General features: G+C 50.1%; 2 protein-coding genes across 8 annotated transcripts in view; one reads left to right on the forward strand and one right to left on the reverse strand.

Annotated features, from left to right (window-relative positions):
• Positions 1–5967, forward strand: part of EPB41L5 (erythrocyte membrane protein band 4.1 like 5) — a 208626-nt gene extending 202659 nt beyond the window's left edge. For all 3 annotated transcript variants that reach the window (XM_038743312.1, XM_038743330.1, XM_038743322.1), the window contains one exon: positions 4481–5967. In XM_038743312.1, coding sequence (XP_038599240.1) covers positions 4481–4547 — 67 coding nt within the window. In that variant the 3' untranslated portion in view covers positions 4548–5967. The remainder of the gene's footprint in view (positions 1–4480) is intronic.
• A 1544-nt stretch (positions 5968–7511) lies between these two features.
• Positions 7512–12996, reverse strand: part of LOC119925252 (F-box only protein 42-like) — a 46481-nt gene continuing 40996 nt past the window's right edge. For 4 of the 5 annotated variants that reach the window (XM_038743368.1, XM_038743382.1, XM_038743357.1 and 1 more), the window contains one exon: positions 9698–12022. In XM_038743368.1, coding sequence (XP_038599296.1) covers positions 11437–12022 — 586 coding nt within the window. In that variant the 3' untranslated portion in view covers positions 9698–11436. Of the gene's footprint in view, positions 7746–9697; positions 12023–12996 lie in introns of those variants that run through there. The other variant, XR_005449808.1, reaches the window with a different exon arrangement.

The following is a 12996-nucleotide window of genomic DNA, read 5'->3' on the forward strand; positions in this document are numbered from 1 at the left end:
GCCAGCCTCTTGTGACAAGGCCATCGTTCTTTTTGCCCATCACCTCAGAACCAACATTTGGGTGTTGTGATTTGGTCGTGGATATTCAGTTACTCAGCCAAGCGGTACTGAATGTCCCTAATTAAGCTAGGTTTTTGCCAGCAAGCATCTGGAAGGCTGCCAGTGCCAAGCAGGATGTAGGTTACTGGAGAACGTTGCCAGGCGGGTGGGGTTTTATATGAATAGTAAAAGGAAAATACAACCTGAAATTTTATATTTAAATCCTTTCCACCACCACAGACACTTAAGTCTGATAATCCTTCCCTCACCCCAACTTCTTTTTTAACCCCAGAGATCCGTGCCCTAGTAACACCCACCCTCCTAGTTTGTCAGCACCCGGAGGGACAGAGGCTGTGTCCAGTGTGATTATCTTGGCACAGTGAATAGCACAGACTAACACAATAATAATTATGGTATTGTTAAGCGCCAGACACCATACTAAGTGCTAATAATCTGTTCCAAGAAGACTGACCCATTTCATGTCCCTTGTTCTTAAGTCTGTGCATTGACTAGAAGGATTGTGGATTTTCCAAGCTCGGATCTGATGGCCAAAAATGTTGTTTCTGGTGGTGCTCACCCCTGCCCTCCCCACCTCTCTTCTGTCTCTGACCGGGATTAGCGCTGCCCTTCTAATGCTTTTGGGAAAATAAATCTGGCTGATGATTTTATGTGATGGAGTAGATGGGGGAAAGAATCAGGAATTGACAACCTTAACTCAAGGAATGATTGAACGGTGGCTCACCTCAGTTCATCCGCTGAAACAGGCCACTTCTTTGTTGATTCTTTGGATAGAAATAGTCACTCTTTTTTGGTTTTTCTTTTTCCTTTTTGCTTTGGTTAAGTGCTTGCTATGTATCAAGCGCTGTTGTAAACTCTGGGATAGATGTAAGTTAATCAGGTTGGACAGAGTCCAAGTACAAGTGAGAACAAGTGTTGAATAATAATAATAATAATAATAATGATAGCATTTATTAAGCACTTACTATGTGCAAAGCACTGTTCTAAGCGCTGGGGAGGTTACAGGGTGATCAGGTTGTCCCAAGGGGGGCTCACAGTCTAAATCCCCATTTTACAAATGAGGGAACTGAGGCCCAGAGAAGTGAAGTGACTTGCCCAGAGTCACAGAGCTGACGAGTGGTGGAGCCGGGATTTGAACCCATGACCTCTGACTCCAAAGCGCCGGCTCTTTTCCACTGAGCCACGCTGCTTCTCAGCCACGCTGCTTCTCCATTTTACTGTTGAGGAAACTGTGGCACAGAAAATTAAGTGACTTAACCCAGTGTCCCACAGCAAATGAGGGGCAGAGATGGGATTAGAATCCAGGTCCTCCGACCCCCAGGCCTGTGGTTCTTTCCACTAAGCCTTGCGGCTTGTCTTCACTGAGCTGTTACTCTGTGCTGAGTAATAATAATAATGATGGTATTTGTTAAGTGCTTACTATGTGCCAAACACTGTTCTAAGTGCTGGGGGATATACAAGGTGATCAGGTTGTCCCAGGTGGGGCTCACAGTCTTAATCCCCATTTTACAGATGAGGTGAGGCACAGAGAAGTTAAGTGATTTTCCCAAAGTCACACAGCTGACATGGTGGAGCCGGGATTAGAACCCATGACCTCTGACTCCCAAATCCATGCTCTTCCCACTAAGTCACGCTCCCTGCCCTCTCCTGGTGTGCCCAGGGAGGCAGGAGAGGGGCACAGGGGCCCGGTGGTCCATCTCCCCCACCCCCATTACTTGCACTGCTCAGCCCGGGCTCTGGCAAGGAGAAGTCAAGCAGCGTGGCTCAGTGGAAAGAGCCCGGGCTTTGGAGTCAGAGGTTATGGGTTCAAACCCCGGCTCCACCCATTGTCAGCTGTGTGACTTTGGACAAGTCACTTAACTTCTCTGTGCCTCAGTTCCCTCATCTGTAAAATGGGGATGAAGACTGTGAGCCCCCCGTGGGACAACCTGATCACCTTGTAACCTCCCCAGCGCTTAGAGCAGTGCTTGGCACAGAGTAAGCGCTTAATAAATGCCATTATTATTATTATTATTATGATGATGTCTTTCCTTCTCTTCCCTCCCTCGAGGCACTGAGAAGAATACAAAGTAAACAACTTCACATCTGCTTCCAGTCCCACAAGCCACTCACAATCGAGGTGGGGGAGGAGAGACATTTTAGAAAAGAGTAATAACATAGACAACAAGCCTTAGACAGCAGGAGGATCTTACCCGCATCTTACCTCCTTCCCTTCCCCACAGCACCTGTATATATGTATATATGGTTGTACATATTTATTACTCTATTTATTTATTTATTTATTTATTTATTTTACTTGTACATTTTTCTATCCTATTTATTTTATTTTGTTGGTATGTTTGGTTTTGTTCTCTGTCTCCCCCTTTTAGACTGTGAGCCCACTGTTGGGTAGGGACTGTCTCTATGTGTTGCCAATTTGTACTTCCCAAGCGCTTAGTACAGTGCTCTGCACATAGTAAGCGCTCAATAAATATGATTGATTGATTGATTGAGGATGTAAAATAGAAGAGGCAGTAGCAAAGGGAACAGACGGTGACTAAACCTCCAGAGGAGACGAAGTAATGGTGTTCATTAAGTACTTCCTGGGTGCAGAGGGGCCACCCTGCCATTCCTCTTCACTTCAGAACTTGTCCTTTTTTTTTATTTTAATGGTATTTGTTAAGCGCTCGTTATGTGTCAGGCACTGTACTAAGCACTGGGATAGGTACAACTTAGGTTGGACACAGCCCCTATCCCACATAGGACTCACAGTCTTTATCCTCATTTTACAGATGAGGTAACAGGCCCAGAGAAGTGAAGTGACTTACCCAAGGTCACACAGCGGACAAGTGGCAGAGCCGGGATTAGAACCCAGGGCCTTCTGATTCCCAGGCCCATGTTCTACCCCTTGGGCCACGTTGCTTCTCCATGCTTCCAAACGGCTGCAGCCTCCAAGGCGTTCCAACATTTCTAAAGTCTCAGGGCAACTAGGTTTGGCTGCTCCTGGCCTCGGGTGGGTGGGAGAGAGAGGGACCGGGGACAGGGTGGGGAGGGGGGCAGATGACGGGGAGGGGAAAGGGGCTGGGGTCCCGCAGAATGGGGGGTGGTGGGCAGAGGGAGGCTAATGGTTCCCTTTCTACCCCCCCCCCATCACCTGCAGACAGCGGGGGTCGGGCACTTCGCATTGAGAGTTAGGTGTCCCCCTCTAAAGATGCCCCAAGGCAAGGGGAGGCCAAAGACTCTTGAAGTCACTGGGGAAGCAGCATGGATAAAGCGCAGGCCTAGGAGCCAGAGGACCTGGGTTCTAATCCTTTCTCTGCCACTTGCCTTCTGTGTGACCTTGGGAAGTCACTTTGCTTCTGTGCCTCAGTTTCCTCAACTGTAAAATGGAGATTCAATAGCTGTTCTCCCTCTTACATGACTGTGAGCCCCTGGTGGGAGTGGGACTGTGTCCACCTGATAAACGTAATAATAATGGCATTTATTAAGCGCTTACTGTTAAGCGCTGGGGTGGTTACAAGGTGATCAGGTTGTCCCAAGGGGGGCTAACAGTCTTAATCCCCATTTTACAGATGAGGTCACTGAGGCACAGAGAAGTTAAGTGACTCGCCCGGTCACACAGTTGACAACTGGTGGAGCCGGGATTTGAACCCCTGCCCTCTGACTCCAAAGCCCGGGCTCTTTCCACTGGGCCACGCTGCTTCTCAGTGTATCTTGTATCTACCTCAGTGCTAGAACAATGCTTGACACGTAGTAAGCTCTTAATGCTATAAAAAAAAAAGGTTCAAGTCACTGTCCCATCCTTCACCTGAAGAGACTGGCTCTCCCGAAGGAGGCCCTGCCAGCTGCGTCCCCGGACTCCGAGCTGGGTGGTCGCCCAGGAGAGTCTGGCTGGGTCCGCAGGGAGAGTCCAGCTGCGTCCCCGGGCCTGGAATGCCCTCCCTCTGCCCATCCGCCAAGCTAGCTCTCTTCCTCCCTTCAAGGCCCTGCTGAGAGCTCACCTCCTCCAGGAGGCCTTCCCAGACTGAGCCCCTTCCTTCCTCTCCCCCTCGTCCCCCTCTCCGTCCCCCCATCTTACCTCCTTCCCTTCCCCACAGCACCTGTATATATGTATATATGGTTGCACATATTTATTACTCTATTTATTTATTTTACTTGTACATTTCTATCCTATTTATTTTATTTTGTTGGTATGTTTGGTTTTGTTCTCTGTCTCCCCCTTTTAGACTGTGAGCCCACTGTTGGGTAGGGACTGTCTCTATGTGTTGCCAATTTGTACTTCCCAAGCGCTTAGTACAGTGCTCTGCACACAGTAAGCGCTCAATAAATACGATTGATTGATTGATTGATTGACCAGCAGCACGGTCCCCGGAGAGGATCCAGGTGACCAGCCGCCAGGTCCCCGGGCGAGTCCAGCTGACCGGTCCGCTGCTCTCCCTTTCAGCTTGGCCCCCTCCAGGGCCGAAGAAGCCATCGTGAGGCCGAAATGCCTGCTGACGACGGAGCTCTGAGGGAGGCCCGCTGCTCCTCGTTCCTGCTCTTCGTTTCTGGACGGCCACGCGCCGTCTGGAGACCCGTCCTGGAACCGAGCCCCGGCCCGCTCGTCCTAAGACCCTCACCCTGAACTCCTCATCCCGGGCCGCTCATCTAGCGTTCCCCCGCGCTCTGCCTTCCCTTGCCCGTCAGCGGTTGAAAGGCTCGACGAGGCTAAGCGGCGTACCCCGGCCGGGTCACATCTCAACTGGAAAGGGAGCCCCAGCCACTCACCCACCCAGCCACCTCCCCAGGAGCCCTCGGTCTCCTCCCTGTCTGCTGCTATGGGGGCTCCTGGGGGGCACCTCAGTCCGAGAGAGACCCCAGCCCGTTCAGAGGGCTGAGGAAAGATTAGAAAGAGCAGGGGCCCCATCTTGTGGTGCCGCTGAATTGAATCTCCGGCAACAGTAGTTTTTTAATGCTGAAAACCCCGTGGAGGGAAGGGATTCGGCCCCTGCCCCTGCCCACCTTGGCCTCTGGGCCTGGAGTGGACAGTCCCCTAATCCCCTTCCCAGGATACAGCCAGAAAACCCAACATAACTAGAAATCGGAACTTCGGGAGTGGATGTGAGCTTCACCTGGGGAAACGGGAGCAAATTTGAGATTCCACTGCATTTTATCATAGAGAAATCTTAGGACCGGGCCGGCTTCCTTCCCACTTTAAATGAAGCGGGCCGACCTCAGCCTCCCCTTACAGTTTAGGAAGTGCCTTGCAAATACGTACCCCCCGTGAAAATAACGAGCCCATGACTTCATGGTTCCCATCACTCTCTCTAGGGGACAAGCTAGGAATAGAAGAGTAAATCTGTTGCTACTCCGGCCAACATAAGTAGTTGCAGGGATAAGGGGCTATTTGGTAAATGATTCCGGTCCTTTTTCGGCCTAACGTGTATCCGTCGGACTTGCAGTTGTTGTGTTTTTCTGAACCCAAAGCAACTGTGGGTGGCACCACGGCAATGCAATACCCAGTTCAACAATGGTATTTATTGTGTGCTTACTATGTGCTGAGCACTGTACTAAGTGGATCGAACAGTGCGATAGAGCTGATAGACACAATCCTCGCTTTCAAGGAACTTAGAATCAAGTTGGACAGACTTAAAAAAATTACAGCAGGGGAAGGAACCGAGTGTAAGGATATGTGCTTAAGTTCTGTGGGGGTGGGGTGAGTACCTTTGAGGGGGGCTCAGTCTGGTGCGCCCCAGACTGAAACTCCCCTAACCGGATGAAGGTGAATAACTGGGTGAAGACAATCACAGAGGGCAGGAGACGGGAAGGTGGAGGTGTCTGAGGATAAATATAAGGGGTGGAAGTGTCTTGGCAGCTAGAAAAGTGTGGATGTGGTTGGAAAGAGAGTTGAGAAGCAGTGTGAACTAGTGGAAGGTGCAGAGGCCTCGGAGTCAGAGGACCCTGGTTCTAATCCCAGCTCTGCCAGTTGCTTGCTGTGTGATCTTGGGCCTGATTTATCAGTACTTGTTTCCCCATCTGTAAAATGAAGATTCCATACCTGTTATCTCTCCCGCTCTTAGCCCCTTGTGGGAAAAGGCTTTTGTCTGCCCTAATTAGGTTGCATCTTTTAGACTGTGAGCCCACTGTTGGGTAGGGACTGTCTCTATATGTTGCCAACTTGTACTTCCCAAGCGCTTAGTACAGTGCTCTGCACACAGTAAGCGCTCAATAAGTGCGATTGATGATGATCTGCTCCGGCGCTTCGTACAACGCTTGGCACACAGTAAGCGCTTAAACAAGGCCACTAGTATTACTGTTATTGTGGAACTCTGGGAGGGCTTAGTGAGTCGATGTTGGGGGACTGGGCAAACGCCCCTGGAACCGCTGGGAATTGCCAGGGTAGACCTAATGCGACAAGGCGCCAGGGCGCCGAGCCAACTGGGGATGCAGATGAAGCAGGTTACCCCACACCTTGCTGTCCTCCAAATCAATCGGTAGTATTTATCAAGTGCCCTGCCAGAGGACTTGATTGGGGCGGTGAGTCGTGTTGCCCGCTCTTGGCATCGCTGCTTGAAAACTCGAAAGGAAGAGCCTGCCTCCAGAAGCTGGCTGGGGAGAAATAGTCCCACCCCAGATGATGGTGGCCGCTGGACCGTTAATTACAGCCGACGGTCTGGTCCTTGTCCTGTATGGACACTGTTATGTTCGTTTTCATTTCCATGTCCAGCATCCCCCTGTCACGGGTTCAGCTGCGGCCCCTGCATTCAGGCAGGCCTGGAGGGGGATCGCGAAGGGTCTTACGCAGTTTAGGACCACCAGGACACCTGGAGAAACAAACACACTAGGTTGAGGCGGAATTGGGCAACACCTTTCCAAATGGCGCCCGTATGACATCGTGTCCCACAGCGTGGAGGCAGAGTGTATGGCACCGCGTGTCTGGAGGGATGGTCTTTGGAGAGGGGTACTGGACACCTTACCTCTGACTTTCCCCACCAACAATGTTGAAAAGGAGTTTCTCTTTGAATTTGATAAGCCAGGGCTCTTGGGAATGATCACAGGGAAATTCGGGAGTACTACAGATCTTTCGCCCGCTGAAGGAAGCCGGGAGGCTCCGCAGATTGAGGATCTTTGTGGATCGGGCTCAGTGTTAAGCGGGTGTTAAACAGTGGAAGAAGGTTTTTCTCCAATTCCCACCACCAGGCCGAAAGAAAATCCTGCGGTATCCCATTCCAGCGATTCACGATTCTCCCCCTGAGCTTGTCTACTGCAGCTGGTCCTTCCTCCCTGTTTCTGGATCTCAGAATGACTGGTTTGAGTCAGGTCTCTCTAGGACCTAGCCCTCCATCCCCTCTGGCACAAATAGTGTCGTGACATTTAAAATAGTGTTATCAGAACCGTGCTAACTCCCGTATTTTTACACTTTCTATGTGTAAAGTTAGGCAATAGCTCTAGAAGTATAAATTATTTTTTTTTATATCAAGTGTACCCTGCTTCCTTTTCCACAGTTAGAGGTACTGTATAAACCGTATTAGAGGCACTGCACTGGTTTGTATTGTTTGTACATTGGAACGAGAACTGTAATTTGTGGTCCACTCCAATCCGTCTTTTGTGAAGCGTTTCTACTGTAGCTCTCTCGGAAATATATCAAATGGATGCTGGCTGTTTGAGCAGATGCAGCTTGTACGTCTCGTTGACTGAAATCCAATTGGGTCACAATGATTGTCAGCAACCTGGGGCAGGAGCCAAGACAGAATGTGAGGAGAAATGGCAAAACACTCTAGCTGTTGCCGTACCCTGTCGGTGGAGTGTAAAGTGGATTCCGCCGCCAGATCTGGGCACGGAATGCCGGCCACCTCTCAGATGTCACGCCCAACTGACTATGGACGTTGAAAAGCAATCAATCCATGGTATTTATGGACTAAGCGTTTGGGAGAGCACGACCCAGCCAGTAGACAAGACCCCCTGCCCTTAAATAGCTTTACCGAAAATAGCGTAACGTTTGGTGGTATTTGAAGATCCGTTCACTGTACACTGGTAATGCCTGGCTGCTGAAGGGGGTGTCTGACCATTCTGCCTCAGAGAAGTGTGGGTTTCACTAGGATGCCTGTATTTCTGTTCTTCCCAGGAAAATCAAGATGCCAAACATCTGGGGCTTTGGGGCAGGCAGATTCCGTAGCTGGTTGAGCGTCCTTTCACTAGGTTTAGGAGGAATTGGACACCCTTCTCCAATATGGCATCCTTGGGATGGCCGGGCCTAAGGATGGTCGGGCTTAACCAGCTGCTCTTTCAAGGCAAATTTCCACCCCCTAGTTATTGTTTCATTTGGGCAGAGGTGTGAGAGAGCCAATGATGACTTCAGCCTAGCTTGTTTGTTGATTTAGAAAGCCGCATTAATGGGGCTAGGCATGGGGCACTTCAAATGTCTCGTTTTCAAGTGCATCGCCCATTTCACTGCCGCCATTGAATATGAGATATTCTGCAAGCATTGCTTTCAAGTTAAACGGAAAATACCCCAGACTCAGTCGTGAGCAGAGAAGGGAGGTTCTTGTAGCCCTCCACCTGCCCATCGGTGGCCACAGTTCTTTGTAGCCCCGGGAGTGGGATAACTGTCCCTGATTCCCTTAGTTTGGGATTACTTGGAGGTTTTCCCATTCCTTGCTAGGTGGTTGCAGCCAGTGGGCTTCTTGGCAGCATCCTTCGTGACAGAGGGAAAGGGGAAGATCGGGGGGGGTTGGAGCTGGGGCCCAGGCTCACCTGAATAGGAAAAGAGCCCTAGGGTCCTAAAAAGTGGTAAGTCGGTAGGAGCAGATGAGCAACGGGGCCTACTGCGTAGAGCAGAGGCCTGGGAATCATAGGACCTGGGTTCTAATCCCAGCTCCGCTATTTGTTGTGTGACCTTGGACAAGTCAATTCACTTCTTTGTGCCTCAGTACCCTCATCTGTAGAAAGGGGATTCTGAGCCCCCCCCCCCCCCATATGGCACATGGGCTGTGTTCAACCTGATTATCTTGTATCTACCCTAGTGCTTAGTACAGTGTCTGGTACATAGGAAGTGCTTAACAAATACCGTTAAAAAAAAAGACTGGAGCCACCTAACAGACAAGGAGCCACGTTCTCGGACTCTAGAGAGAGTAAAGCTGTGGTAAGTAGAGCTGGAAGCAAGAGGCTCAGAAGAGGCAGCAGATGGGATGGCTTGTACTTCCCAAGCGCTTAGTACAGTGCTCTGCACACAGTAAGCGCTCAATAAATACGATTGTTGATGATGATGATGGGATGGAGAAGAGTGGGCAGAGCCCAGATGGAGGCCCTAATCTCCATCAGCAGACACTGGAGCTGAAGATCAAGCTCCCCACCAGAAGGTGAGGGCCAGAGCGAAGCCCTTAGACCCAGAGGAGGAGGCAGAAAGATTCTGGGAAGCAGAAACTATCTGACTTTGATTACCCAAATGTGAAAAGGAAACAAGTCTGCCAACGCTGATGTATTGTACTCTCCCACGCACTTAGTACACTGCTCTGCAAATACTAAGCGCTCAATAACTACCATTGATAATGATGATGAAAGGTGGTACACAGGAATATTGGCTCTTTATATATATGGTTACAGTATAGGCCTTGTGCTTTTCCTAGGAATTCCCATTTGGGATTTTAAAATAGCCTTTCAGATAACCATTTGCCATGGAATGTCAGGTTTGATAGGAGAGAATGTTCATTCTTTATTTCCTGTCAAGACAACAGATGGTTAACTAGGAGACGGCGATCTTGTGTCTTTGCTAATATGGGGGAAAATGGACAAGAATAATGAGCTTAAAATATTTTATATTGAAATTTTAAAGCAGCTCTGGTTACCCTCCCACCTCATTTGTCAGCTACGACGTTAAGATATCAGATCAATACTGAAATAGTTCGTTGCCCTCATAAATGTTGCCAACTTGTACTTCCCAAGCGCTTTGTACAGTGCTCTGCACACAGTAAGCGCTCATTAAATAAATACGATCGATAAATAAATACTTATCACTGTTTAAATACTGTTATTCTATCTGCTTACAAACTGAAGGTCAATTCTTCTTTCCTGTTGGTCCAACCAGAGATAAGGCAGTAAAACTCTGACACACTGGTAAGCAGGAAAGTTTCCACGAGGTGGAAAATATACATTCCCTGACAAGCTTAGCTTGGTTCAGGGGCATCTGAAGACATTTTTGTATACAGACAAGCTTCCCCAAGGGGCTTCCAACCCATCTTCTGGAGCCAGTACAGGGGTTAACAGGGAGTTGGGGAGGGCCCAGGTATGCAGGGAGCAGGGGAGATCCAGGTTGAAGAATGCAGGCCATTCAGGGGAAAGCTCAACCGCCCCAAGGTCATCTTTTCTCTCTGAGGGAAACCTGTTGCTGTTAGCCCTTTGCCTCTATGGGGTGATGCAGTGGACAGCATGGGGAATATGCAGGGGGGCTGAGTGAATTGGTCCCATCCTTCTATTAGGGGAAGATCCACCCGAGGTTACTGAACCGGGTGGGGAGAACCTGAGCAGGACTGGGTGAACAGTGTTGAAGACAGGACAAAAGATGGTGGTGACGACTTGGAAGTGCAGCACTGAAATGTGAAACCCTCCTGGGACCAGAGCGACATCACCCTTGCAATCGCTTTTAGGCCAGGATTATCTGCTTCCCTTTTTTCTGTGCTAGTGTGACCATCCTAGCAAAAAACTGCCCTGCCCTTCCCCCTCTGAGCTAGGGGACAGAGTCTTCCGGCGATGAACAACTCCACTCATCCCCTTTGGCAAGGGCTCCTGCACATTTTCTCCAGGACACCTGCCTAATGGAGCAGTTGGGAGTGGTAAGCAGCTACATGGCAAAACAAGTTCAGCTTGAGCTCTTTGGGAAGTCCAAAGCTGGGTGGTCTGCTACGTTCCCACAGCGATGGACGGGGATGGCTAAACTTCTTGCCCACAGTCTCAGCCATGGGTGGTCACCGGCTCAGGTGGATTTACATTCAGATGGAAGAATACCGGGGCAGACGGCCGTCCTCGGACAAGACTACATTTACACAAAATACCCAGAGCAGAGTGGGTGTGACCCCCCATTACACCTGACCCAGGAGATGGACTGAGGCCCCCCAATTGCCTACAGAAAAATCCACCCTCCTCACCTTAGGAATCAAACACCAAATGAAAAGGACAGGTGAGCTCTGGAGGCCATGTCTCCGAGGTTCTAACTTGGCAGTGGCTAATGAAAGACCCTCGTCACCAGCCCCGAGGAAGTTGAGGGCTTAGAGGTAGGTCCATTTGGGGGGTCTAGAGTGGAGGAGCCTGGAGTCAGTAAGCGTGTGCAGAAGGGGGTCAGGTGACCATCTCTCTCCCAGAGGAAAAGCATAGGCTTGGTCCAGAAGCAGAGCATCACTCCCGTTCCCGTCCGTCCGGTCCACACCTTCAATTATCAGGGAGCGTCAGGCGCCACAGGGTGATATCAGCGGAGCTGGCCAGGGGCTTCCCACCAATCATCAGCATTACAGGAAGCTCATTAGAGGCTGAAGGCAAGGGACTCGCCTTGGCCCCTCTCTCTTCCTGAAAACCTTCAGCTGCGGCCTCCGTCTTGGGATGAGGAAGAGGCTCCTCCTCGGCTATTTTCCGTGCTTGGCTTGCAGAACGATCCTGGCTAAATGTCTGCGTCAGAATTTTCATTTCTATCTCAGTGTTGTGCTCTCCGGGGCTGCTGAAGCCTCCTGGCCTCTTCCAAGGTGCCCTCTGCCGCTGGGGCCGCGGGAGGCTGGGGGGTGTGGACAAGGCCCGCCGGACTGTCGGTTGGAATCCCCTGCCAAGGCCCACAATGCAGGGATGGGTTTTGGGTGCGGGAATAGTGTCGGAGGGTCTGGCCGGCCTTTTCCAGACGTGGGAACCAAAATCAAACCGCCACATGGAACCTTGGGGACCGGAGTTGGGGATCCCCCCGCCAACAATCAGCATGGCATCTTGAAAGATGAGAGACGAATGCCCCACTACCTTGGGGGGGCCAAGTCTGAAAACAAAGAGCCCCTCGTTAGCGCTCATCATCATCATCATCATCAATCGTATTTATTGAGCGCTTACTGTGTGCAGAGCACTGTACTAAGCGCTTGGGAAGTACAAGTTGGCAACATATAGAGACAGTCCCTACCCAACAGTGGGCTCACAGTCTAAAAGGGGGAGACAGAGAACAAAACCAAACATACTGACAAAATAAAATCAATAGAATATTTATTCTATATGATGTCAGAGCAGCAGCAAAACAGGTCACTGAGTCCATTAGTCTGAACTGGCCACCAGACACCTGGTCCACTTGGGCAACTGCTCTGAAGTATGATAGTTGGATTTAATCTCTATATGTTGCCAACTTGTACTTCCCAAGCGCTCAGTACAGTGCTCTGCACACAGTAAGTGCTCAATAAATACGACTGAATGAATGAATGAATGAATTTGAAAAAGGCTGGGTTGGAGGGATTTTGGAGGGACATTCTGGGAGTTGGCCCAGGCCACTTAGTGCCTGAGATGGCAGGACTGCATTTCCCCCCTTACCCCCCATCTTTACAGAGGTTTCCCATTTGCCCATATCAATAAACATTCCTCAAGTGCTTTCTGAGGCATCAGGACAAGGCCCATACAAACTCAAATTCCTGGAGAGGGGAAGCAGTCCAAGTCAGTCATGCCACAAACAGAGCCTCTTCAGGGTCCTGTAAGCTCCTTAATGAGGGCATTTATTAAGCTCTCACTATGTGCAAAGCACTGTTCTAAGCGCTGGGGAGGTTACAAGGTGAACAGGTTGTCCCACGTGGGGCTCCCAGTCTTCACCCCCATTTTACAGATGAGGTAACTGAGGTCCAGAGAAGTGAAGTGACTGGCCCAAAGCCACACAGCTGACAAGTGACGGAGCCGATATTTGAACCCATGACCTCTGACTCCAAAGCCTGGGCTCTTTCCACTGAGCCACGCTGTGAGGAGGGAGCGTGTCTATCA

Source organism: Tachyglossus aculeatus, chromosome 1 (assembly GCF_015852505.1).
Source record: "Tachyglossus aculeatus isolate mTacAcu1 chromosome 1, mTacAcu1.pri, whole genome shotgun sequence".
NCBI lineage: Eukaryota > Metazoa > Chordata > Mammalia > Monotremata > Tachyglossidae > Tachyglossus > Tachyglossus aculeatus.